The 26,993-nt window shown below is 45.0% G+C and overlaps 1 protein-coding gene across 10 annotated transcripts in view; it reads left to right on the top strand.

Moving 5' to 3' along the window:
- Positions 1-26,993, top strand: part of GAS7 (growth arrest specific 7) — a 369,130-nt gene that overhangs the window by 156,417 nt on the left and 185,720 nt on the right. For all 10 annotated transcript variants that reach the window (XM_073310806.1, XM_073310812.1, XM_073310808.1 and 7 more), the window contains 5 exons: positions 6,608-6,697; positions 10,443-10,558; positions 13,135-13,209; positions 20,631-20,709; positions 21,958-22,086. In XM_073310806.1, the coding sequence (XP_073166907.1) occupies positions 6,608-6,697; positions 10,443-10,558; positions 13,135-13,209; positions 20,631-20,709; positions 21,958-22,086 (489 nt within the window). The remainder of the gene's footprint in view (positions 1-6,607; positions 6,698-10,442; positions 10,559-13,134; positions 13,210-20,630; positions 20,710-21,957; positions 22,087-26,993) is intronic.

Below are 26,993 nucleotides of genomic sequence, written 5' to 3' on the forward strand. Positions count from 1 at the left end.
GCAACAGAAGGGGTTTTTCCATCCATATAGGATGTAAAGGAGTAGAGCAGCGGTAGCTAGGTCGATGGAAGAGTTCTTCTTCAGTACCACAGTGTGAAAGGGCAGAAACCCAGCAATGCATCTGCACTCAGAGGTCAGGAGTCCTGGGCAGAGTTCCAATCCAGTGGTGAGTCTTGGGTGCTCCTGGTCATCTTCGGCACCAGTAACCTTTCCCCAGCAAACTCCTCTGGTGTCCTGTTCTACCGCTCTCTGCAAAGCCACACAGAGCGACAACCTCCCCACTTAACTAGCTAACAGCGTCTCTCCTTATTCCAAATGCAAAGTCACAAGCTCCAATACTCACGGCCCCACACAGCTTGGGGCAGCAGTGATATTGGGTACAGCTCTGGTGTGTCCTTCTCAGGACATTCCTCCCTGGCAAAGTGCTCCTCTTGGTTCCTGTCCTGGGCTGTCCCTGATGGGCCGCTCTGTCCCTCCTGGGCTTTGGGCAGGTTCTCAGCTGCTTCACTCTGTGAGGGCCTGCTTGCTGCAGCCCTTCTGTCTGGAGTCTCCCTCTCTCCCTGCTTCCCCCCCCCCCCCCCAAAAAAAAAAAATCCAGCACATCCTCTGCCTGGAACAATCAGCTCTTCCCCCCTCAGGACAAAGATTTAAAGGGTCCATGCTCTCTAAACCCCAAGGGGGTTACACAAGTAAAAGGTACTTTGTACATCATCTGAAACTAGATTGAACCAAGAAGCTTCCTACCTTGTTTTTCTGGTACCATGGTTTACCTCTTATCTCTTTGTTCTGAACACATACATTTCAGGTATCAAAGAGCATGAAGGCACCTCCTAGGTTTGTACTAGGGTAGAACAATCACATCTCTTGTCCTCTTCCTTTGGGACATTGCAATTCAGGCCAGTGAGAGTAACTTCTTTTCTGTTGCTATGATAAACCAGTCCTCTGTCCTGATTTTGTCAGCTTCCCTATTTGCTCAAGCCAAAACTTACTTCAGTGAATGCAAGGGGTTATGGGATACTTAGCATAAGTGAGCAGGTTTATGTAAAAATCATAGTCCATTTAGGCTATATAACTGCTGTAATATTTGTGCTTAATGCATACTAATAACTATATGGTGTGGATAACACACACTATTAATATATGTATCTATGCTAGCCAGCATATATTAGTCAACAGATATGTACGCCCTATCACAATTTCCATCTCTGCAATTTGTAAGGCGGCCACTTGAAGCACACTACATGTCTACACTACAAAGTTAAGTCTACTTCATGTAATTCAACATTGAGCCTCCAATTTAAGCAAGTTGATCTTGTGTGTCTACACTACGCTCATTGTGTCGGCAGAGTGCATCCTCACTAGCAGGCCTTGCATCGATGCACAGAGCACTGCACTGTGGGTAGCTATCCCACAGTGCACATCGCCAAGTGGAATTTTGGGTTGGGCTTGCAATGCCTTATGGGACCAAACATTGGCGTGGGTGGTTATGGGAACATGGTGTTAGCCTCCCATGATGCACTTACCTCCCTCTCTCCCTCCCTCCATCCCTGAAATCAACTGCAGACAAACCAAGCCTTATTTGTGCCTTTTTTTGTAAGCTTGGGTTACCCACGTGGATGCCACAGCATGCTAAGCAGGGACACTGCTCAGCTGTACACCGTTGTTGTGAGCATTACAAACACCTCGCACTTTATCCTGCAGTATTTACGCAGCTGATACAGGCACTGCCACATGGAGCAATGTGATGCCATGCAAGCGCCCTGCTGGAAGACCTAGAGCGGAGCAATTCCATTGCTGGCGACAGTCATGCATCACCTTGACACAGTTGCGCGCCGTTTCTGGGCCTGGGATACAAGCTCTGACTGGTAGGATCGCATTGTTATGCAGCTATGGGATGATGAGCAGTGGTTGCAGAACTTTCGAATGTGTAAGGCCACTTTCCAGGAACTGTGTGAAGAGCTTTCCCCAGCCCTGAAGTGCAGCAATACTAAAATGAGAGCTGCTCTGACCATTGAGATGCAAGTGGGGATTGCTTTGTGGAAGCTTGCAGCGCTAGACTGCTACCGGTCAATGGGGCATCAATTTGGAGTGGGTAAATCTACTGTGGGATCTGTTGTGATCAAAGTTTGCAGGGCCATCAACAGACTTCTGCTAAGAAGGGTAGTGACACTGAGCAAGGTGCAGGACATAATCAATGGTTTTACCGTGATGGGGTTCACAACTGCAGTGGGGCAATAGGCAGAATGCATATCCCTATCTTGGCACCAGACCACCTTGCCAAAGAGTACATAAACCAAAAGGCGTACTTCTTAATGGTGTTGCCAGCGCTGGTGGATCATAGGGGCCGTTTCACCGACATCACTGTGGGATGGTCGGGGAAAGGTGCGTGACATGTGCATCGTTAGGAACACAGGTCTGTTCAGAAAGCTGCAAGCAGGCACTTTCTTTCAAGACTGCAAAATAACCATTGGTGATGTTGAAATGCCAGTCGTGATCCTGGGAGACCCAGCCTACCCCTTGTTCCCATGGCTCATGAACCCATACACAGGCAGCCTGGACAACAGTAAGAACTGGTTCAACCATAGGCTGAGCAAGTGCAGAATGGTGATGGAATGTGCCTTTAGACCTCTAAAAAGGTTGCTGGCATTGTTTGCTTACTACGTTAGACCTCAGTGAAAGTAATATCCCCGTTGTTATTGCTGCCTTCTGTGTGCTCCATAATATCTGTGAAACAAAGGGAGAAAAGTTTCTGCTGGGGTGGGGGGTTAAGGCAGATCGCCTGGCAGTCAATTTTGAGCAGCCAGACACCAGGGCAATAAGAACAGCATATCGAGGAGCTCTGCATCTCCATGAGACTTTGAAAACCAGTTTCAGCAATGAGCTAGAGTAATGTGACACTTATCTGTGTTCCTTACCAAACTGTCCCCTCCATTGCATTTTCTCCCCTGTAAACACCACCCTACCAACCACTGGCTGTTGAATGAAAAAATAGCCTTTTCTCCTCAATCCATTAAGTTTTATTATACACACAGAGACAGCAAAGAAAAGTAAGACAACCTGGGGCAAAAGCGCTGATAATACTGTGGTGGGAGAAACAAGGACAGCTGGCTTACAGATGCACTGCAATAACTATCAAAGGTCTGGGAATGGGCACCTTCTGGTCCTTGTACCCTCCCCTAGTGTTAAGTGCAAGGGATACCGAATTCCCCCTCCCCCACCTCATAGGACATTTCGAGGAGGTGGATGTAGAACTGGGCGATGATGGCAGCAGGTTCAGCATAGGCTGCAGCATCCAGCTGCCTTTCTTGAACCTCAGCCAGAGGCCTCAACATGTCTGATTGCTCCTTCATAGCATCTCTTCCTGCATGGCACACTCTTGTTCCCTGTTCTCCTGTCTTCCCTGTCCATGTCCAGGTTCTCAGACAGTGTAATCCTCCATGCTCTGAGCTCTGTCTTGTCACTCTGGAGGCATGCATTAACTCATTGAACATGTCCTCCCGAGTCTTCTTTTTTGCGCCTTCTAATCTGGGAACGTCTCTGTCCCAGTGTGCGTCAACAGACAGGTTTTTGGCTGCAAGGAATGCAGAGCACCAGGATAGCATTGACAGTGCATAGATTGTTTCTGGTGCAAGGTTAATTTTTTTCTTAAAAAAACCACCCCTCAATACACTTCACTGCAAGCCAAAATGTAATCACAACCACCGGCTACTGCAAGAGTCAGTTTGCTGCTCCAGCCATGGTGAGTAAGGCCACGAGGCATGGGCAAGAGGTCTTGTGCTGCTGCTTTTGTGAAGACATCCTTGGGATCCCTTTCCCCTAGCAACCTGAGGAGAGGCACCAGTGTAAAGCCCCCTAAATAGTTTATTTTTTACAAAAGCAGCACCGGGTTGGGGGGGGGGAAGGGAGACAAACAGGAAGCTCCCCCCCCCTTTTTTTTTTCAATGCTGCTTGCAATACACTGTGATCTCTTCCAACCACAACCATGGCACGTTTGGGAAAGCATCTTTGTGTGACCCAAATTTTACCAACAGGGTGGATTACTTGTTGAATTGTTTGCGATTTAAGGGCTAGCATTGAAAACTTCCCCCGTTTCCCCTTGGTGACCCTACGCGATTTCACTCTCCTGAGAGTAACAGAGCAAATGCTGCAAGCATCTGGGTAGAGACCTGGTCCTTATGCTACAATGCTGTGTGCTGCAATGATGCCAGCAGAGGTAATACTGGAGTGGCATGGGAAAGTGCCCTACCATGGTGGACGAAATAAGGCAGCCCTTCCCAGAAGCATCCTGCAAAAGATTGCGGAGTACCTTCATGAAAGCTTCCTAGAGATCTCCATGGAGTATTCCCGGGCCGTCCCCGTGCACATAAAGAGTCTTTTTTCGGAGAGCGCCCTCTGCACGGCTGGAGTGGCCACTGATACCCACTACACCTACTTTTTTGTTGAGATTAAACATACAGAATAGTAGCATGTAACCCCTACAGTTTGATTAGCAATGTGCACTCATCAGGCGTGTCTTCCCCAGCATCACGCTCTGCTGCCAACTAGTCCTGTGAAGGGATGGGCTCCAGGATTAAAAACAGTTCTTGGCTGTCAGGGAGAGTGGATCCTCCACTTGCCTGCCTCACATTCTCCTCCTCCTCTTTCAGCAATGTCCTCCTCGAGGTTACCCAGGGCTCCTGGGAGGTATCAACAGAGCGTTTTGGGGTAGTGATGGGGTTGCCCCCGAGAATCGCATGCAACTCCTCATAAAAGTGATGTGTCTGTGGGGCAGAACCAGAGCGACTGTTTGCCTCCCTTGTCTTCTGGTACGCTTGCCGAAGCTCCTTTATTTTCACACGGCACTGCTGCGTGTCCCTAGTGTAGCCCTTCTCCCCCATGCCCTGCACAATCTTGGCAGAGCTGTCAGCGTTTCTTCTGCTGGATCAGAGCGGTGTCTGCACAGACTCTTCTCCCCATACAGCAATAAGATCCGCCACCTCCTGTGTACTCCATGTGATTATTCCCCTCTATTAGGCACTGGTGAGGCCACATCTGGAGTATTGTGTCCAGTTTTGGGCCTCCCACTACAGAAAAGATGTGGACAAATTGGACAGAGTCCAACAGAGGGTAACAAAAATGAATAGGGGGCTGGGGCACATGACTTATGAGGAGAGGCTGAGGGAACTGGGCTTATTTAGTTGGGGATTGGTCCTGCTTTGAGCAGGGGGTTGGACTAGATGACCTCCTGAGGTCCCTTCCAACCCTGATATTCTATGATTTAGTCTGCAGAAAAGAAGCGTGAAGGGGGATTTGATAGCAGTCTTCCACTGCCTGAAGGGGGGTTCCAAAGAGGATGAACCTCGGCTGTTCTCAGTGGTGACAGATGACAGAAAAGGAGCAATGGTCTCAAATTGCAGTGGGGGAGGTCTAGGTTGGATATTAGGAAAACCTATTTCAGTAGGAGCGTGGTGAAGCACTGGAATGGGTTACCTAGGGTGGTGGTGGAATCTCCATCCTTAGAGGTTTTTAAGGCCCGGCTTGACAAAGCCCTGGCTGGGATGATTTAGTTGGGGATTGGTTCTGCTTTGAGAAGAGGATTGGACTAGATGACCTCCTGAGGTCTCTTCCAACCCTAATTTTCGATGATTCTAGATTAGGTATTCCTGAATAACTCCATGTATAGACGTTCTTAATCCGGAATAAGAGCACCTTGTTCCTGTTACACTTAATCTGCTTTCAAAGTGGATTAAACTAAAGAGGAACAAGGTGCTCTTAATAAGAGTATTTACACATGGGAATAAGAATATTCACACATGGGATTTTCCATTATAGTTATTGCATTTTGCATTTACACCCCACCTCAATCGAAATTAATTTTCAAGTGTAGACAAGTCATAAAAGACAAGCCTGCTACGTTTTATTGCTCTAACCCTTGGCCTTCCTTGCACTTTCTTAGTTGCTGTTAATTGCTGTGCAATAGCCGCTTGGAAACTGCTCTGGGTGGGCACCTACATGAAGCCTCGTTGACTTCAGAGTGGCCTGTAGAGCATTTGGCAGGACTGGGGCTTTCATTTGAATGCTCTTTGGGCACATGTAAAGCATCCTGTGCAGTAGGAATAACAAAAAAATGTGATTCTGTCAAACACCAAAGGAACCACGTGTGTCTGAGGTGATGTGCAATTTGTAAAACCCTCAGTGCTGTTGCCTGTTGCTTGTGGTTCTGTTTATTCTTTAGAAGTTTGCAGATTTCTTTGCATCTTTGTTCCATTGTTTCATTATGTCGAGGATGGCATAACTGCTTCATGTTTACTTATTCTCACCTAACAATTAGAGATACAGGTTCATTGCACTGGATGGCAGTTGCCAGAATCTGGCTGCTTTCATTTTTTTGAAAATGGGTACCATATTTGCTTTCATCCAAGCTGTCACTACCTCTTTGTCTTTCCAAATATTATTGTCTATAATTCAGCAAATTCAACAGCTACTTCTCTTGCAGTCAGATGCATGTCATCTAGACTTGCTGCTTTGGATGCGCACAAATTTCACTCACTTGCTTCTTATCAATTCACAAGCATTTAATTGTTTTTTACCTGCCCGGTCTGACAGGCCTTTTGCTTGGTTTTTGCAGATAAACTGCGTGACTTTTCCACACCCAGACACAATGCAAGAACAGCAGTTGCTGAAACCCACTGAATGGAGCTACTGTGATTATTTCTGGGTAAGTAGGCAGCCAGCCACGTGCCACACGCTGCAGCGTCTGAGTTTCAGGAAGAGCGGAACAAGTTGCTAGGTTTGTGTTAGAGAGCAAATCAGGATTCAGTGTGGCAAGGCGGTGAAAAAGACACACTGCAGCAAGGAGCAGCACCAACTCTGCTGCATTACTTCTGCAGGGCCTTTAATAAAGCACACAGCACAGCATGGTGCTCGAGGTGCTCTCCAGAACAAAGAGAAAACAAGGGAAAGGCTCAAGGGAGGGACCACAGCTCCTGCTGGGAGAGTAGAGTGTTTGTTAGCCTCAGCCCCAACAACCAGAGCAGGGTGCACTGAGGAGAGAGGGAGCAGCTAAGTGCTGATGTAACTCCGACAGACTCTGGTCATCAGCAGGCGGAATTGAACCTGGGACCTCTGGAGCTTAGTGCATGAGACTCTACCTCATGAGCTAAAAGCTGTATGGCTGTTAGCTGAGGCTGTAGAGCAGACTCATTAATCACTCTCTAAGTGGCCGCAGTGCCACTAGATGGGACAGAGCACCGCACCCAGGAGGTGTCTGGGTTACAGAGACAGTCTGAGAGGGCAGGAAAAGCTCCAGCTGGATGGGCATGTAGGGTGGGCAGAGAAAAGTCCAAACTCCGGTGAGAGGAGTCAGAGGAGTCTCAGTCAATCAGAAAACTGGATGCACGGCAGCAACAGCAAGGAGCCCCAGAAAGGAGGGAGCAAGACACACACTGCAGGCAGAGAAAATAGCTACTTTAATGGTAAAGAAACAGCAGGAAACCCCTAAAAGAATGCTTCTGTAGACGCACAGTAATTCTTGTGGCGGGAGATGGGTCAGCATCTCCTGTAACCCTTCTAATGAACTGAAACTTTGCTGATACATCAGCCTGGCCAAAGGGGATAAGCCATTTTGAGTAGTTTCATGTTGTATCAGGACTTGCTAATAATTATGATGAGCACCAGGATAGGGACTGATCCTGCAGCTGTTTCCATGCTGGCAGACTGCACCTTTGCCAAACCAGTTGCAGAACTGGGGCCATCATCTCCTCGTCTGTACTATGGGAGATGAGGCGGATCACACTCTGCTGATGTCAAGCCCAAGGCCAGAAAAGAAGAACGTGTGGAAAATACTGAAGACACTGACATCTGTTGCACAGGGGATGCTGAGCAGCCCCCCCCCCGCCCCCGAACATTACCTGGGAATCATCTGGATGTAAATCTTAGTGTACTGCAGACCTGTAGAGAACAAAGCCAGAGTCACTCCAGCTGAAGACTTGGGGACAAGAACCAAAGAATGGAAAACATGTCTAGCTTGCCATACCCTCCCTGTCTCTGTCTTCCCCCATCCCCAACAATCTTGGGAAATGGTGCCAGCCTGAGGATATGAATGCCAGAATGCAGGAGATGTACAGCTGGTCAGATAGCTTCTGTCAGAAAATGCTGGCTTAACCAAATCCAAATGTTTTCCGGTTGCGAATCAATTTCATCCTAATTTTCAGTTGGAAATTATCAAAATGTTTGATTTGATTTTATCGTTTTACTTTTATGATGGAACAGAATAGCTGAAATGATAAATGATATGTTTCAGAATATTTCATTTAATGAAAAATTCAGAGACTTCGACTTTGGGTCCCCACTTGGGGCAAAACTAAATTTCAAAGATCTCAGCATTTCCTGTGGGATGGAAATTCCATTATTTGACGTGCTCCGACAAAGAGTGTCCTTATTCACCATTATTCAGAGCTTCAAAGTGGCATATGGCATAACAGAGCTCGAGGTGATGCCCACCTGAGAGCAGCCATTGCCTGAGGACACCCATGCTCAGAACCATGTACAGAACCACAGAAAGAGATTGCCCAGCAGATTTAGTAACAGGGCTGCCAATGGCTGACAGTGGTGTAGCTCAAATGGCAAGGAGCCAGAGAAAGATACCCCTAACATGACGAATGACAGAGAGGTCTCTCCTGGTCAGTGAGAGAAGCTATCACTGGTGTCCAAATAACAGACACTGAAAGCTCTAAATAACTGAGAACTTCTTCACTTACCTTCCAGATTTGTTTCCCGGAAGTGCTAGATGCAAGTCATGTAGCTTATAGGTTAGTGTCTGACATTTGTGCACTTTACTGCACATTGCTATCACAGCAAGGCAATTTCAGCAACACACATTCAGAGCACCCTAGACACATGCCCTGCTTGAGAGGAACCTCTTCCCAAGTATTATGCGCCTGGCTGCGAAGGGAGTATAAGTATGGAAAGGGTCTGACATGGCAATACATTCTTTTATGAGCCTATGAATAAGACACAAAATGTGGTTCCTTGCTCTTCTCTTGGTGATCTCATCCACAAACACCACTTTGATGATCATCTTTACCTATCTATGGTATTTATCTGGCCTACATCACCACAGTATTTGAGTGCCTCACAATTTTTAATGTATTGATTCTCACATACTCCTGTTAGGTAGGGCAGTGCTGTTATCCCCATTATATATAGAGAGACTGAGGCCCAGAGACATTGAGGCCTGGTTTACACCTAAAATTTAGGTCAACCTAGATACATCCCTCAGGTGTGTGAAAAGTTCACACCCTGAGAAACGTAGTTTAACTTTGACATTGCTAGGTCAACACAAGAATTCTTCCATCGACCTAGCTACTGCCTTTCAATGGTATGGATTTACTACAGCGATGGAAAAACCCTTTCTGTCGCTGTAGCAAGTGTCTACATTATGGCGTACAGTGGCATAGCTGCAGTGCCATAGCTGTGCCACTGTAGCATCTGTAGTGTAGACATACCCTAAGGTTGGACATTTTAAAGGGGCCTAAGGGAGGTAGGTCCAGATTTCTAAAGCTTTCTCCAAAGATGTTTACATCGATAGGAGTTAGACACCTGGTGCTTTTGACAATTCCACAAGGTACCACTACACATCTTTAGACACCTGAACACCTTTAAGAATATGGCCGTAGGGGTCTTGCCTAAAGTCATGCGCGGAGTCTGTGGCAGAGCAGATGGGAACTCACATCTCCAGCATCCAAGGCTAGCATTCAGCGCACGTCCTCTCTTCATGCTGATGACTCACAGAGCTACTTCTCTGCTCTGGACCTAGCCAAAATGGAACTCCTGATTATCCCCCCGACAACACACACACAAGTCCTTCTGTCTTCCCCTTTTCTCTGTCATGATGGACAGCACCACTACCTTCTCTGTCATTCAAACTAGCAACCTTGCCTCTATCTTTGCTTCAGCCCTCTCTGTCGACCTACACGTCAGCCACGTCACTTGCCACTTCTTCCTGCACAGCTTCTCCAGGATCCGGCCTGTCGTCATGGCCAAAACTCTCATCCAAGTCCTGCTCATCTTGCTTTTTGATTACTGCAGTCTTTACTATATATGTGAGTACAGCATGCAGCACAGTGAGGCAAAAAGCACAGCAATTCTGAAAATATCCCCTATGCCTATGTGTCAGAGAGATGGGGGGGGGGAGTTATCACACTGGGTACATTCTGTCAGGCACTGATGGATTAGATGGTGAGCAGAGGGGAAGAAGTCATTTAATGGTCTTCCGAGATGCATTTCAAAGTGTTTTTAATGTTCTGATCAGATGCTTAGATCCCAGGAGGAGGCTCCTGCGAAGAAAAGCAGCTGTTCCCACCCCTGGAATGTCCTCTTTTGGCAGCATTGCTGTAGTTAGGATTCTAGGAGCCTTGGCATGTCTTGTGTTGTTCACGTCCTAGCTGCCATTTCTCTTCCAGGCTGATAAGAAGGATCCACAAGGGAACAACACAGTATCAGGGTTTGAAATTCTGCTCCAAAAGCAACTCAAGGGGAAACAAATGCAAAAAGAAATGGCAGAGTTTGTTCGAGAAAGGTAATTGGAAGCTTTCTGTTGAGTTTAATATTTCTTGTAATCACTTTATTTGCATGAATTGAACACATAGTCTGAACTCTGGAAGTTGTGCATATTTTATGAAACACATACAGATATTTAATTTCATCACTATCCATCCAAACTCTCCAGTCTTCAACAAAAAATGTTCTCCTTCAGTGCACCTATTAACTTTAGACTTCCCATGTCTCTTTAAGGTTTGTGAGTCACTTAACTTGGTGGAATGAGGATAATCAATGGGATGCAATAATACCAGGGTACGGAACATATAAGAATGGCAGAATGGGTTGTACTGGTGGGGGAGTGGCACTATATGTGAAAGAAAGCATAGAGTCAAATAAAGTGAAAATCTTGAATGAATCAAACTGTATCATAGAATCTCTGTGGATAGAAATTCCATGCTTGAAATATAAGACAATTAAGTGCTAAAGGAGCATTCAAGGAAGATAAGGCCATTGCAAGAAGCTAAATTAATTCTTTGCAGCAGTCTTCACTTTAGAGGATGTGGGGGAGATTCCCACACCTGGGCCATTCTTTTTAGGTGACAAATCTGAGACACTGTCCCAGATTGAGGTGTCAATCAAGTGGATTTTGGAACAAATTGATAAATTAAACAGTAATGGGTCATCAGTACCAGATAGTATTCATCGAAGAGTTGTGAAGGAACTCAAATGTGAAGTTGCAGAACTACTAACTGTGATATATAAACTATTGCTTAAATCAGCCTCTATACCATATGTCTGTAGGATAGATAATGGTAATGTCAATTTTTAAAAAGGTTGTCAGAGGCGATCCTGGCAATTATAGGTCAGTAAGCCTAACTTCTGTACCAGGCAAATTGGTTGAAACAGAACTATCAGACACACAGATAAACAGGATATGTTGGTGAAGAATAAACATGGTTATTGCAAAGGGAAATCATGCTTCACCAATCTATTCAAATTCTTTGAGGGGGTCAACAAGTACATGGACAATGGTGCTCCAGTTGATATAGTGTACTTGGACTTTTAGAAAACCTTTGACAAAGGCTCTTAAACAAAGGCTCTTAAGCAAAGTAAGTAGTCATGGGATAAGAGGGAAGGTCCTCTCATGGATCAGTAACTGGTTAAAAGATAGGAATCAACAGGTAGAAATAAATGGTCAGTTTTCACAATGGAGAGAGGTAAATAGCAGGGTCCACTAAGGACCTGTAATGGGATGAATGCTTTTGAACATATTCATAAATGATCTGGAAAAGGGGGTGAACAGCTAGGTGGCAAAATTTACAGACAATACAAAATTACTCAAGAAATTTAAGTCCAAGCTGAATGCGAAGAGATACAAAGTGCTCTTATTAAACTGGGTGGCTGGGCCACAAAATGGCAGATGAAATTAAATGCTGGTGAGTGCAAAGTAATGCACACTGGGAAAAAATATGTTACCACTCAAGAAAGAATTGGAGTCATTGTGGATAGTTCTCTGAAAACATCCACTTAATGTGCAACTGCAGTCAAAAAAAGCAAACAGAATGTTAGGAACCATTTGAAAAGTGATAGATGATAAAACAGAAGATTTTATAATGCTCCCATGCTCTGGGTGTCCCTAAACCTCTGACTGACAGAAGCTGGGACTGGACAACAGGGAATGGGATCACACAGTAATTGCCCTGTTCTGTTCATTTCCTCTGAAGCATCTGGCATTGGCCACTGTCAGAAGACAGGCTACTGGGCTAGATGGACCATTGGTCTGACCCAGTATGGCAATTCATATGTTCTTCTAATACCACTATGTAAATCCACAGTACCACACACCTTGAATACGGCACATAGTTCTGGTTGCCCTACCTCAAAAAAGATATATTAGAATTGGAAAAAGTATGGCGAAAGGCAACAAAAATTATTAGGGGTATGGAAAAACTTCCATACGAGGAGAGATTAAAAAGACTGGGACTATTCATTTTAGACTAAGGGGGGGTATGTTAGAGGTCTATAAAATCATGAATGATATGGAGAATATGAATAGAGAAGTGTTATTTAGCCCTTCCCTAATACAAGAACCTTATGAAATTAAGAGGCAACAGGTTTGAAACAAAGTACTTCTTTACACAATACACAGTCAACCTTTGGAACTCTCTGCCAGGGGATGTTTTTAATGCCAAAAGTATAATTGGGTTCAGAAAAGAATTAGATAAGTTCATGGAGCATACCTCCATCAATGGCTATGAGCCAGGATGGTCAGGGATGCAATCCCATGCTCTAGGTGTCCCTAGACCTCCAACTGTGAGAAGATGGGACTGGACAACAGGGGATGGATCACTCAGAATTGCCTCAGAAGCATGTGGCACTGTCCACTGTCAGAACATAGGATACTGGGCTAGCTGAATCATTGGTTTGCCCCAGTATGGCCATTCTTATGGGTCAACAATATCTTTCATCAGTGAGTTCCACAGGTTGATTATAATAGGAGATAAAAAGAAACATTCATGAGTAAGGCCCCACTGGAAAATCTGATGATTTACTTTGCCGTGTAGTGATTCCTTCCATATTTAATATATTTTCACTGCTGTCTGTTTTCTGTAGGATAAAGATTGAGGAAGAATATGCCAAGAACTTGTCCAAACTGTCTCAGAACTCATTGGCTGCTCAAGAAGAAGGGTAAGGAGCCTTTGCACAAAAGGCATTTCCCCTAACTTAGGCACATGCTCTTCTCTTGAGGAGAGCAATGGGTAATTCAGCCTATTATCCTGGCTCTATTGGGGCGGGGGGTAGAACCTTCTGGAGCAGTAGTCCATTGATTGACAGGATCAGTATGTTTTTAAGAGCAATTGTGCAAAATGTTAAAAATTCTAATCATTTGTGTTTAATATTATAGCTGTTCTAAACTACAGCAATACTTGGGATTCAGTACATGGCAGCGCTGCATTGCTGGAATCACAGAGGGATCTGTGCATTAAATGAAGTTGCTGATTACTGACCCTCCAGGGGCCCAGTAGCGTCAGGAGAGAGGGAGATGCAACAGTATCTTCTAATCCTGAGTTCTTTCCTCCAGTGGAGCAAAAGGAGAGACCCTCTCTCCTTTGCACTGCGTCTGCCCTGGGGAGGAGGTAGGAGGCCCAGGAGTGATATGCCGAAGAAGGCAGGGGAGGGCTCGTGTACACTGCTTTAGTTTTCCTGCACTAGCACATTTCTGTGCCATTAACAGAAATCACCGATGTGGAGGCCCCGTCACTAGACGTGTTCAAGAGAAGACTGGGAGAATCTTTTGGGAGCTAGAATATAGGGGTGCTAGGAGTTGGTTTCACGATTAATGGTCTATATTAAAAATCCTTATACTATAATTCATTTAATAAACAAAAACCATTTAAAAGGGTTTAAAGTAGGGCTGTTGATTAATCGCAGTTAACTCACATAATTAACTCAAAAAATTAATCGTAATTAAAAAATGAATCGCGATTAATCGCACTGTTAAAAAGTAGAATACCAATTGAAATTTATTAAATTTTTTGGATGTTTTTCTACATTTTCAAATATATTGATTTCAATTATAACACAGTATACAAAGTAGACAGTTCTCACTTTACGTTGTTATATTTTATTACAAATATTTGCACTGTAAAAATGGCAAGCAAAAGAAATAGTATTTTTCAATTCACCTCACACAAGTACTGTAGTGCAATCTCTTTATCATGAAAGTGCAACTTACAAATGTAGATTTTTTGTTACATAACTGCACTCAAAAACAAAACAATGTAAAACTTTAGAGCCTAAAAGTCCACTCAGTCCTACTTCTTGTTCAGCCAATCGCTAAGACAAACAAGTTTGTTTACATTTACGAGTGATGATGCTGTCTGCTTCTTATTTACAATGTCACCTGAAAGTGAGAACAGGCATTCACATGGCACTTTTGTAGCTGGCATTGCAAAGTATTTATGTGCCAGACATGCTAAACATTCGTATGGCCCTTCATGCTTCGGCCACCATTCCAGAGGACATGCTTCCATGCTGCTGATGGTCATTAAAAAACTAATGTGTTAATTAAATTTGTGACTGAACTCCTTGGTGGGGAGAATTGTGTGTCTCCTACTCTGTTTTACCTGCATTCTGCCATATATTTCATGTTGTAGCAGTCTTGGATGATGACCCAGCACATGCTCATTTTAAGAACACTTTCACAGCAGATTTGACAAAAAGCAAAGAATGTACCAATGTGAGATTTCTAAAGATAGTTACAGCACTTGATCCAAGGTTTAAGAATCTGAAGTGCCTTCCAAAACCTGAGAGGTGTGGAGCATGCTTTCAGAAGTCTTAAAAGAGCGAGTCAGATGTGGAAACTACAGAACCCGAACCACCAAAAATGAAAATCAACCTTCTGCTGGTGGCATCTGACTCAGCTGATGAGAATGAACACATGTTCATCTGCACTGCTTTGATGGTTATCGAGCAAAACTCGTTATCCAGATGGACGCATGTCCCCTGGAATGGTGGTTGAAGCATGAAGGAACATATGAATCTTTAGCACATCTGGCACATAAATATCTTGCAATGCCAGCTACAACAGCTCCATGAGAACACCTGTTCTCACTTTCAGGTAATATTGTAAACGAGAAGCGGGCAGCGTTATCTCCTGCAAATGTAAACAAACTGGTTTGTCTGAGCGATTGGCTGAACAAGAAGTAGGACTTGTAGGCTCTAAAGTTTTACATTGTTTTATTTTTGAATGCAGTTATTGTTTTGTACATAATTCTATATATGTAAGTTCAACTTTTATGATAAAAAGTTTCCACTACAGTACTTGTATTAGGTGAATTGAAAAATACTATTAGAGTACTTTTCTTTTTTTACAGTGCAAATATTTGTAATCAAAAATAAATATAAAGTGAGCACTGTACACTTTGTACTCTGTGTTGTAAGTGAAATCAGTATATTTGAAAATGTAGAAAATATCCAAAACTGTTTAAATAAATGGTATTCTATTATTGTTTAACAGTGCAATAAATCGTGCGATTAATCACGATTATTTTTTTTAATTGTGTGACTAATTGTGATTAATTTTTTTAATCGCTTGACAGCCCTTCTTTAAAGTTAGGTAAGCGTGACAGCCCCCCAGGCAAACACTTCAAAGAAAAGAAAGCCAAGTTGTGGGACATCTCTTATCTGTGTCTTAACATCACCCAGCACCTTTCTACTGTCAGTGAGAGATTCCACAGCTTCACAGAGAGCTTCCTTCTACATCCAGTGAAAGAAACACCTTTACACACCACACAGCAATCCCCTTCACTATATAAACACCACACCTTGACTACAAGCTGAGCAGGAGCTGCTCCTATTCAGCACTGCCATCTGTGTGCAGACTCAGTGTGTGGTGTGTGTTTCTGGGGGAAGTCTAAGGTTCTGTGCAGGTGGAGTTGGATTCTGTGGAGAACATTGATGAGTTCATCTACCTAGGCTGCACACAGAGTTCAAATGGCTGCAGCAAACTGGATGTTCTTTGGTGAATAGGACTTGCCACCTCCAGTATGAAGTCCATGTCTCAATTATGGATGCAAAAATGCCTTTGTACTGAGGCAGAATTCATGATCTATCAAACTTCTGTACAACTTGTATTGCTAGAAATCTGGATCCTTCTTACAGGCAGACTTGGAGCAGATAGAGGCATTCCTTAAAGGAAACATTTTTAGTTTATTTTTACTCATCTTCTGAATACTAGATTTACTTGAAATCCTCCAGAAATTCAGCCTTCACTCACAGATTAGGTGTTGTAAATTTGGGGAGGGTACACTTATCTTCATACAGAAACAAAAACAAATCCATAGATTGAATTCCTGCTTAAAATAAAAGATCAAATTCAGTGTTAAGTAAAGAGGAACTGCTGTGTCTCTCTATAGCACATTTAAGCACTGTTCATCTGTCAATCTTAAAACACTTTACAAAGGAGGGTGAGGATCTTTATCCCCATTTTACAGTTAGGGAGACTGAAACCTCTTGGCCTCTCTGTAGTTAAGGTTGTCACTGCATTTCTAATAAGGGGCTTTCAGCACTTCAGTCTCAACAAAATTCTCAGGAAATGTCCATTCAGAGCGCAGCTTGCCACATGTCAGCTGGGAGACAGGGCGTAGTTTATTCCAAACCCTGGATGAATTGACCTATTCTATTCCAAGATACAGAAAGTTGAAAAATTAGATATTTGTCCCATTTGGCAACGTCTTGTCACTACTTGTTTTTTGTTCCCATGATGTCTGAGAAATGTGAGGCCTAGAAATAATGAGGGATCATCTACAAAGGGCACTAGAGGGGTGTAAATTCTAGTGCGCACTAGCATATCTCCCACTAACTGACCTGTGTCGACCCTGCTGGCACAGACAAAAAGTTCCCTAGTGCATGTTAAAAAGTCCCATTTCAAACAGGGAACTTTTAGTGTGCACCAGCAGGGTCCACACAGGCCAGTTAGTGCACGACACACTAGTGCACTCTAGAATTTACACCCCTCATTACAGACTAATGGATCATGTAGCAAGCCCTGATTGGTGGGGAAATTACTCCGGGGGAATTAATACTATCAGAAGTATGCTTGGTCCATACATTGTGGACTGCTGAGGTCTGGCCGAGGTTTGATAAGAGTATGAATGACTCAGCAAGTTCCTCAGATCCATGATTGGCTTCCAGATTCTGGTGGAGCTTCCCAGCACAGTGTGGGGCATACTGGATATTAGGAGTAATAAATAAAGTTCTCAAACCCTCACAAGTCTGCAGAGGGATCCAGCATAGCTCATTAATCCTGTGGCACTCCTAAACCTCCCAGAGACAGAACCAGTCATATGAAAGAACTTTAAGAAATCCATAGATGAAATATGGTAGAAAACTGGTTGCAATTCTAGCAAGCAGGAGACCAAGTGCAGTGAGGCGAAGTGGCCTCCCACTGACCCAGAGGGGGAGGGACCACTCACAGAGCCCTGGTGGTAGGTGGAGTCAGGCCCTGCTCACCCCTCCCACCGGCAGTCAGGGGGCAGGACAGGAAGTATAAAAGGCAGGTCTGGGAGCTCAGTTGGGCTGCAGCTGCTGAAGGGGCCAGACACCTCCTGCCCGCTTCCGAGCTGGGAGACTGCTGCGGACCCTGTGGTGCTGAGGACTGGTCGACGTTGCCGGGACTGCCGCTGGCCTTCTACCCGATGATCCAGAGGAACTCTTATGGACCCAGGTTCACTCCTGGGGGAGATAGGAAGTAGCCCAGGAGAACTAGACAACTGTCTGGTTAAGAGCTGGCCTGCGACAAGGTCAGTGTGTTGCAGGCAGATCCCTGCTGACCCAGTGGCGGACCCGCTCTGCCACTGTTAGGGCGCTGGGCTGGGATGCAGTGGAGATGGGTGTTTTCACTGCCACCCCACCCTGGGGTGGCAGTACTCCCCCTTCTGTAAGCCAGAGGGCCTGCATCCGCCTACAGTCCGCCGAGTGAGGACACTAGGCGCTGCTCCTGCCCGAGCTCCCCTAGTCTGTGTTTGGGGTGCTCTAACTCCTTCCCAAGACCCCTAGCTTGCGGTTGGGTGCTCTACCCCATCCTGAGCCCGGAGGACTTGTTGCCCCACCCTGACTAAGGGTCTGGGCTCTGAACTATTTGTTTGCTACTCAGTCCTGAGTGTAGGCACAAGAACCAGACTCTGGAACTCCCCACCCTAAGGGCTCGGCTTACTGACTGTTTGTTTGCTGCTCGGCCCAGAGTACAGGTCCGAGCCACAGAACCCTCACTGCCCTGATTGCGGGCTAGAGACCCTAACTGCCTATCACTCTGCCCAAGCTGTCGACCAGAGCTATAGGCTGAGTGTGATTCAGCTAATTCCCCAACTGTGAGCAACGCCTGCAATGTAATGAGGCTGAGTGGCCTTCCACTGACCCAGAGGGGGAGGGGTCACTGCTAACTCACTATACCAAGATATAGTGAATAACACAGCTGTCCTCTTGAGCCCACTAGCCAGGGCCAAGAGTTCATTTTTTACAAAAGCAAAGAGAAAAACAAACAGAAAAGTTAGAAAAATACAAGTGTTTATTCACAATGAGAGATGCTGGATTCAGGTTAAGCTGAACAAGGAAAACTTTATTTAACCCTGTGTACTGCTCCGTCCAGGTGGCTTCCAGCCTAAGTCCTCCACATTGCCTGTTTCTCTGATGTCCCCTTAATAACAGCCCCCCGCAGGGAACAATGGCCCTCTGAGTCCAGTTCATGATACATCTTTTTTATTTTACAAACATTTTATATAAACATTACAAACCAACAATTGACTCCCACTCTGTGTCCCTTTGGCTGGAGGTTGCTAACCCATAACTGAGTTTGGGTATCGTCCAGACCCAGCTGGTTACACAATCTTTGATCTAGTTTGATCTCCTCAACAGGTGACCACTCCAGGAGTGATCTATTTCTGTTTCCTGGGTCCACTCACCAAGTCTAGCAAACTGTTTCTTTGTGGAGTCTCCTTGGCGGGTGGTTTTCTGACTCTCCATTCTGTGATGATCTCAGTATCTCTGCAGGCTCTCTGGGTGTTGTCTGCTGGCTCATAAGTGCCTCCTGTTCCTTCTGCCACTTGTCCCTCTTGCACAGACATCTCATATAACTTGGGTGCCATTGCATCCCTCACAAGGCCTTTAGTCCAGTTCTTCTAGTGTCTGTCTAATGGCTGATTTCTCACGGTAGATCCTTGGTGACCTGTCATACTCTAATGCCTGCTTTCTCTTATTGTTGGCCATCTCTTCTCAGCCATATCTCCATCCGTCTGGCTTCAGCATGTCTCCCCTCATTGGTAGCAAGGTTTCGGTCCTTTGTCCCATCAGTGCCTGTGATGCACTGTTTGGCACCCCTGTGATGGGGTATTCCTGTGTGCCAAAAATGCTAATGAGGAATGCTAACCAGAAGAAACCACCTTGGGTAAAAGTCTTAGCTATTTGCACAGCTGATTCCACATTACCAGTTCTCTGTGGTTATGCTGGGGAGGAGGTGTGGTTGTCAAACTCCCATTTGCCTGCAAATTCCCTGAAATTTTCTGAGGCAAATTGCGGTCTGTTAGTGAATGCAGCATCCAGAATGCCAAAGTGCCAGTCACTGACTTGCTTCTTGTATCAGGCAGGGCACTGACATCCCAAAAGTTTAAGTAGTATCCCTTGTAATCAAGTACTGCTTTTCATTGAATATGTAGTTCACTCTCACCTTTCCCATGGTGGGGCGGGCAGTTCATGTGGTAACAGTCTCTTTCGGCTGGTGGTTATGACACCCTTCTTTCAAGGAGCAGAGTTGTGTATTCATTCCTGGCTGGTAAACACACTCTTGAGTCCATCTCAGAGAGCTGTCAATGCCCGGGTGTGAGGCATGAATTTCTTGCACAGTATCCTATGTAATGAGGCAGCGACAACAGCTCTCTGGCCTCAAAATATGATTCCATCTTGCATACTCAGTTCATCGTTAATTTGAAAATATTAATCTGCTCCTACCATTACTTGGCTTTTTGCCTTCTGGGCACTCTGCTACTGTTGCTCTCTTGACTGCCTGTAATTGGAGGTCCCTTTCCATAGCCTCTTTCAATTCCATCATTTTCACTGTGGAAAGGGGATACTGTGCACTTCAGTGGTTTGCCTGGAGATGTGACAATATTTTCAGCAGCAGGTGTCTTTAAGACAGAACTGAGGGCTATGAAGCAGACACGTAGCTAAACCACTTTTGTACACAGGGTTTCAGAGGTCTGCAGGCTCAGGGATTCTAAACATTGTGGATGGTAGAAGGTTTTAATGACTATACTTTTTCCATTAGCTAATGTGAGAGAATTCTATTGGGAGGGGGCTGTCCAGGTCTTTGTGTCTGAGATGTGAGAAGTGTGAAGTGGTACTACTGTCTTCATGCTGAGGGGACAGCAGTCTTATTGATTAAGCTGTAGTAGCTGGATGGTGCATACATCAGTATGTTGAGTATGATACAATGAAGGGCTGATAACAATATACACTGCACAAACGAAAGGTTGTCTCATGAATCCTGGTGGGGGCTATGCATGGGTACAACACTCGGATCAGGGCACTGACCAGTGATGCTTTGTGTTTTTCAGCACCCTAGGAGAGGCCTGGGCCCAGCTGAAGAAAAGTCTGGCGGATGAGGCAGAGGTTCATCTCAAATTTTCCTCTAAGGTAATCTGCAAGCTCCTCTGTTCACACAGAGCATTCTCCAGGAGTTTGGTAGTGGTCTAGCCTTTGGGGGATATTAATAAGGAAAATATGAACATACATAGGTAGTCCAAATGGCAAAATCTGAGAACACTAAGGAAATCTGTGTGTTTGCCTTTGCTCTCTGCAAACACTGTTCTAACCCGTTAGACCCCACTCTGTTGCCAAAGCTGGGAACAGAACATAAGAGTCAGATGGGGGAATATTATTATTATCACCCTGTCCTACAGAGAGGGACGCTGACACCAAAAGGCAAAGGGGACCGATAGCCTCGGGGGTAGCAGCAGGATTCAAACTCACAGGCCAGTGCGTGGCCAGCTCATGTGCAGGGTTATTGGGGTGGGGGGGGGGCAAGACACCTCCTGCCTCTTGCACACCTGGTGAGAGGGCTAGAAAACACTGCAGGCCATTTGCTAAGTGGAGCACACAGCCACCTCTGTCCAAGTATGTTGACAGTATGCGATTTCCCAAAGCAAAGGGAAGGAGGCAGAGCCATAGTCCCACGCCGTCCCTCCCTCCCACTCACTGTCGTCCGAGGCCACCTGCAGTGCGGGATGCACTGACCGCCTGTGTGGTCCCCAGCTCAGTGGAGAACTCAGGGTGTGAGTGAGATGCCTGTGCTGCGCCTGGGAGAGGCAGCTTCCTGCCACCTTCGAGCTGGGGTGGGGACCGGGACAGTCTTGTGGTAAGGCACAGGAGGTTTGGGTTTAATTCCTGGTCCTGCCTGGGTCACTTGGTGTAAGTCACTCACTCATTCTGGGCCTCCGTTCCCATCAGAAAATGGGGATAACAGCACTGACCCCCCAGGGCATGGGCTGGGGAAATTCATTAACTGTGTATGAGGCACTGTGACGGTGGCTGTTACAAGTATCTCTGTAGGAGATTAAAGGTTTCAGGCTTTCTGATGAGAGAGGATAGCAAGAGCCTAAGAATCTTGTGACCTTTGAGAAATTCCTCCTACGTTCCCTTAACTGACGGGCTGGGGTGGAGGCAGCTTTGCTCCAGGCTTTCTTTGGGAAGGGAAAGATCCCTAGCCCGTTCTGCCATCATGCTGCTCAAATTGCATCTCTGGCTAAGTATGAGCACTGCATTCTCGTCCATTGTGAACAAGCCTTCCAGGAGAAACAGCTAACTGCATCCAGCCATGTTATGCTCCCGATCAGTGCTTGGCTGTTATCACTTCCCAATGCCCCTTTCTATTGTCATTCCCAGCTCCAGAGTGAGGTGGAGAAACCACTGCTCAACTTCAGAGAGAACTTTAAGAAAGACATGAAGAAATATGACCATCACATTGCAGATTTACGGAAGCAGCTGGCTAGTCGCTACACAGCAGTAGAAAAGGTAAGAACAGAGAATGAAGCAGAGTGAGCTTTGGTGGGATAATCTCCTCTGGGACACAAGAAAAAACTCATGGAATGCTTCTCTTCAGCTTCTAACTACACAGGAGAGGACTCTGCCAGAGGCGGAGTGTGATCTGCTGTGCTAAACTCCTAAAGTCTTGTTCTGTTCTGGTGATTCATAGGAAACCAGGGAAGCAGTGTCATGTCTGGAGATATTTGTGTTACATTGAATTATGTCTCTAACCCAACCCTTCTCACTCTCTAAGTTAATACATTGCTATGGCATTAGGTGAAAATATCCATCTTGATGCATCCTTTGCAGTCACATTAGCCAGACAGGGCCTGGCAGGGATGTCAATCTAACATGGGTTACCTAAGGTCACCAGCAAAGCCTCTGCCAGTTGTACACACACCTTCAGCAGACAGCTGAGGTCATGACCCGTCCCCTGTTCTGCATTCCACCCCTTCTCCTGACTGACTCTCTGACTGGAGAAAGGGCAGGAAAAGCCAGGTGCCAGCACTGTTTGTGTCCTGTATGAAGCCAAAACACAATACTGCTGAATGATCCAGGTGTTGGTTGTTAAGTCCCCACAGAGCATTCTCAGGAACCAAACTATATGCTGGAGTGCACATCACATGGCCTTCCCAGACGGCCAGGGACACAGCACATGGAAAACTGTCAGTCTGCACGGCTTACATGGAAAGCACTTTCCCCAGCTGTGCTAAGTTCTTTAGACTCCTATCTGAAGCAAACATTATCCAACCATTTATCCAGAGGGATAATTAAATCAATGGATTAGAAAACAAATGCAGAACCCCTGGGTGGCATCTGCTCAGCATGACACAGACAAAGCAGGTAGCCCTCTGCCAGGCTCCATTTCTATCAGCTTCAATGCCCTCTTATGGCCTGGCCAGCTAAGCCCAACACCAAATATTCCTCCCTCAAAATCTTTCAAAGCTGCAAAATTAACCCACCAGTAATTGCCTGTGAAGTCGATGTAGAGAGCCATTATTCCAGGGCTGGGATGTCTGTGTGTAACTCAACACATACACAAAAAGCAGCCTCCAAATTAGGTCAAAATCTCCAATATGTTACCGGAGGCAAGGGAGTGTTGGCCTGATTTTTAACTAAACAGGCAACAGCTTGTGCAAAACACGTCTACCTTGTGTGTTTAGGTAACCTCAACAACTGTGCGTACAGATAGGGTAAATGTATTCACAGGTGGCTAACATGATAATGTGTGCGTACAGTTTCCTCACCTGCATGTACAGCAGAAGTAATTACTGGTATACTCTCAAATTAGATCTGTTAACATGATGGAACCATTTAAATCAAGGTGATTGATTTAAATCATTATTTAAAGCACTTGATTATTTTTAAAAAATTGTTAATTTAAATCAGATTAAGGCTTCGGAAAAACTAATTTAAAATTTTGTTACTGCAATTTCAGATTAAAATGTTTTAAAAAAGAAAACAGAAAAAAACGCTGAAATTCTATAACAATCAGAAAACTAAAGAAAAGTTCAAGACATCCACATTCACAATTGAAGCCTATAAAATAAGAACACAGTAGAGAACAAGCACCATGCAAATAAAAAAATCTGACCAACATATTAAAAATAAGGATTTGGATTTAAAAATCAGTTTTTAATCATGATTTTTAACCACCCTGGTCTTAAATGCTTAGTCTCTGAAAATCCCTTTTCTAGAGTAGGTGAACTGAGCTCTTTTTTGCTTGCTGTCCAAGGTATACTTTTTCTTCCCTGGCTGTCTATCTTTATATTTTACCTCTACTACACAGAAACAGGCTGATATAAAGCACTCTGTAGATTAAACTAATTCTGAATTGCACTGTGAAAGCCTTTTTGTATATGAAGTCATTTGGCACATTGAATGAGCCCCATTCTCCAACAATTTTTTTTATTCCCAATGGACAGTATTGCAAGGGCCGAGTGTCTGGCTTGCTCCGTTGGTGACTGGAGATGATTCATATTTTTGGACTATCTGCACTGCTTTCATCATTGTAGTGTCAGTGCCTCACAATCATTCATGAATTTTATCCTCACAACACTGCTGTGGTGCAGGAAAATGCTATCCCTGCTTTTACAGAAGGGAACTGAAGCACAGAATAGATTGAGGAACTTGCCTAAGCTCACCCAGGAAGCCTGTGGCTGAGCCAGGAATTGAAAGCAGATTCCCTGCATCTCCGTGCAGTACCCTAGCCACTGGACCTCCCTTCCTGTAATTACTCTCACCCATTGCAAGAGGCGAGGGCATGGGCAAGAAGCTGTGGCACACACCCCAAGCCTTATACTTACATGTCACAGGAATGTAGGCATTGCCAGGCTGCATGAGACCTGAGGACCATCTAGTCCAGGATCCTGTCTCTGATAGTGGCCAGCAGCTGCCACTGCCTAGGAAAGTGCCAGAACCCTGCAGTAGCAGATGTGGGGCAATGACTCCCCATGAAAGTCTCCTCTTAGCCCCTCATACGCAGCGCCTGGTAGCAGGAGGGTTTGTATTCCTTTCAACATTCTCCATTTTTAGTATTTACTATGATAATTCTGGATATTTTTGTATTACAAAAAATGTCCAATCCCCCTTTGAATCTTGGTAAGTTCTGGGCCTTGGTGACATCCAGTGGCAGTGAGTTCCACAGGCTGATGACACATTTTGTGAAAAAGTATTTTCTTTTATCAGTTTTGAATTTCCACCTTTTAATTTCACCTGTTCTTGTGCCCCAAGACAGGAAGAACAGACCCATGGCTTCTTCCTCCCTCCTGGAGTTCCCCGTTTCCCTTCATCACAGGGAAACCCCTTGCACCCTGGGCCACCTGATTTCAGTTTGCCAGTGTGTCTGCACTATGTGGGGAGGGCAGCAGTCCTTCCTCTGATGACACTAGTGCACATCTGTCAAATTGGGGGTGGCAGTGTCCCCCCCCTTAGCAGCTGCTGGAGGTGGGGATCCCAACCAGCCACCCCCAGTAGGTAACAGGAACAAAGTGGAGAAGACTTTGTGTCCCTAACATAAGACCCCTGGGTAAGGGCGCAGCAATTAGGACTGTCAAATGAATCTGGTGTTTAATATCGCTAACCCTTATAACATGAGGCCTCACTACTTCGGACTAAAACTGAGCAATAATCAATTCTTCCGTTTGTTGGTCAAACCAAAAACCCAATCCCAGTACATTTCAGATCAACCCAAAATGAAAATTCTTTGGTTTTCTCAGTGAAACAAACATTTTGGGTCATATGAATGTATTGCTTAGATTTTAGGCATTTTAAACCACTTTTTCTATTAAAAGCAAATGAAATTTGAAATTCCATTCACAAAGCCTCTAAAGGAAGAGGTACCCCCCACTCCAGATCCTATAGCCCGGTGATTAGGGCTCTTGCTTTTAAACTGCAAGGCTTAAGGTCATAGTCCTGCTCTACATCAGCCACAGGGGACTTGAACTTGGGTTTCTAGTATTACAGCCAAGGGCCCCATCCACTGAGCTGTCCGATATTCTGAGGCTGTGGGGGTGGGCTCTCCTGCTGAAGCTGTAGCACTTTGTATAAATATTAAATATTTATTGAGCCAGAGAAAAAGCAGACGAGTGGCTCTGTAAGCCTGGTGATCTGGGGGCTATGTGGACTCCCGGTCCCTGCTGCAATAAATATTTGATTAGTTATGTAGAATGGAACAGCTTCAAGAGGAAATTGAGACACCCACCCCCCAAGGACTCAAGAGTCCAGTGCTTAGGGCACTCACCTGCAATATGTGAAACCCAATTGTTGTACTCACTAGTGTTAGGGGGCTTATTCCTTCACCCACTTACTTCCCTGGTCCTTCTCGCAAGAACAGAGAGCAACAATACCCAAAGTCCAAAGGTGCAAACAATTAGATGTTTATTGGGGTGAACTTCCAGCAAGCATGATTCTAGTTTCCTTCCTTAGTGTCCCCCTTCCCAGCTCTGACACCACAGAGCCTTACACCTGTGTCCTTGTTCCCATTCCTGCCCTTAGCCAAACATGATTCTAGTTTCCTTACCCCCATTCCCTGTTCCCATTTCCCCCTTTAGCCAAAAATGATTCCAATTTCCTTACCCCCATTCCCTGTTCCCATTTTCCCCATACACACCCACCCACTCACTTCCTGATTGACTGCAGACTATATAGTAAAACTTGAGTTCTGCTTAGCTATACCTTAACCAATCATTTTCCTGAAATTTAACTAACCAATCCTAACATATTGTAACATGATTATGTAACCAATTATATCCCACCACTTTAATTAGTTTACACCCAGCAAAATTAATTATACAGCAGACAGGAACAATCACAGAACCAGACAGAGATTATACAGACAAACAACAGCAAAGTGGGAACTATAATGACAAAATGATACAGAAGTGAGGATTTCACATCCCAGCTATTGATAAGTGAGTTCTTGCCAGACAGGATGCTATCAAACTAAGTTTCCTTTTACATTTTCTAGGCACTTCCCTTTCTCTGGAGGCGATAGGCATTATCAGGACAGAATTGTATTCCTAACAGCCCAATAGCACCTTCTTTCAATGTGACTAGTTTGGAATGTGAGGATGTGACCGGTCGCTTCCCAGCTTATGGCTGCCTCTGTTGCTTAGCCAAAGGCCTTAACTTAAGAACAGGGCCTCGGACTGTCACAGTAAGAGAAGGACCTTACACTGGCAGACAGTGATTTTGATTCTTTCTTTTATACCTCTAACTAGCCAAGTGATAAGAATACACCTAAATTCTTAGAGTAGAGGCCTTTACCGACAGGCCTGCATATCTATATCCTAACAACTAGTAGCTGCAGCTGATTTAAAACTACATTTTTGGCAAGTAAATGATTCATCCAGGAAATTTCACCCAGCGCTAATGGGTCATTAACTACAGGGTAA

Source organism: Lepidochelys kempii, chromosome 14, assembly GCF_965140265.1.
Source record: "Lepidochelys kempii isolate rLepKem1 chromosome 14, rLepKem1.hap2, whole genome shotgun sequence".
Taxonomy (NCBI): Eukaryota; Metazoa; Chordata; order Testudines; family Cheloniidae; genus Lepidochelys; species Lepidochelys kempii.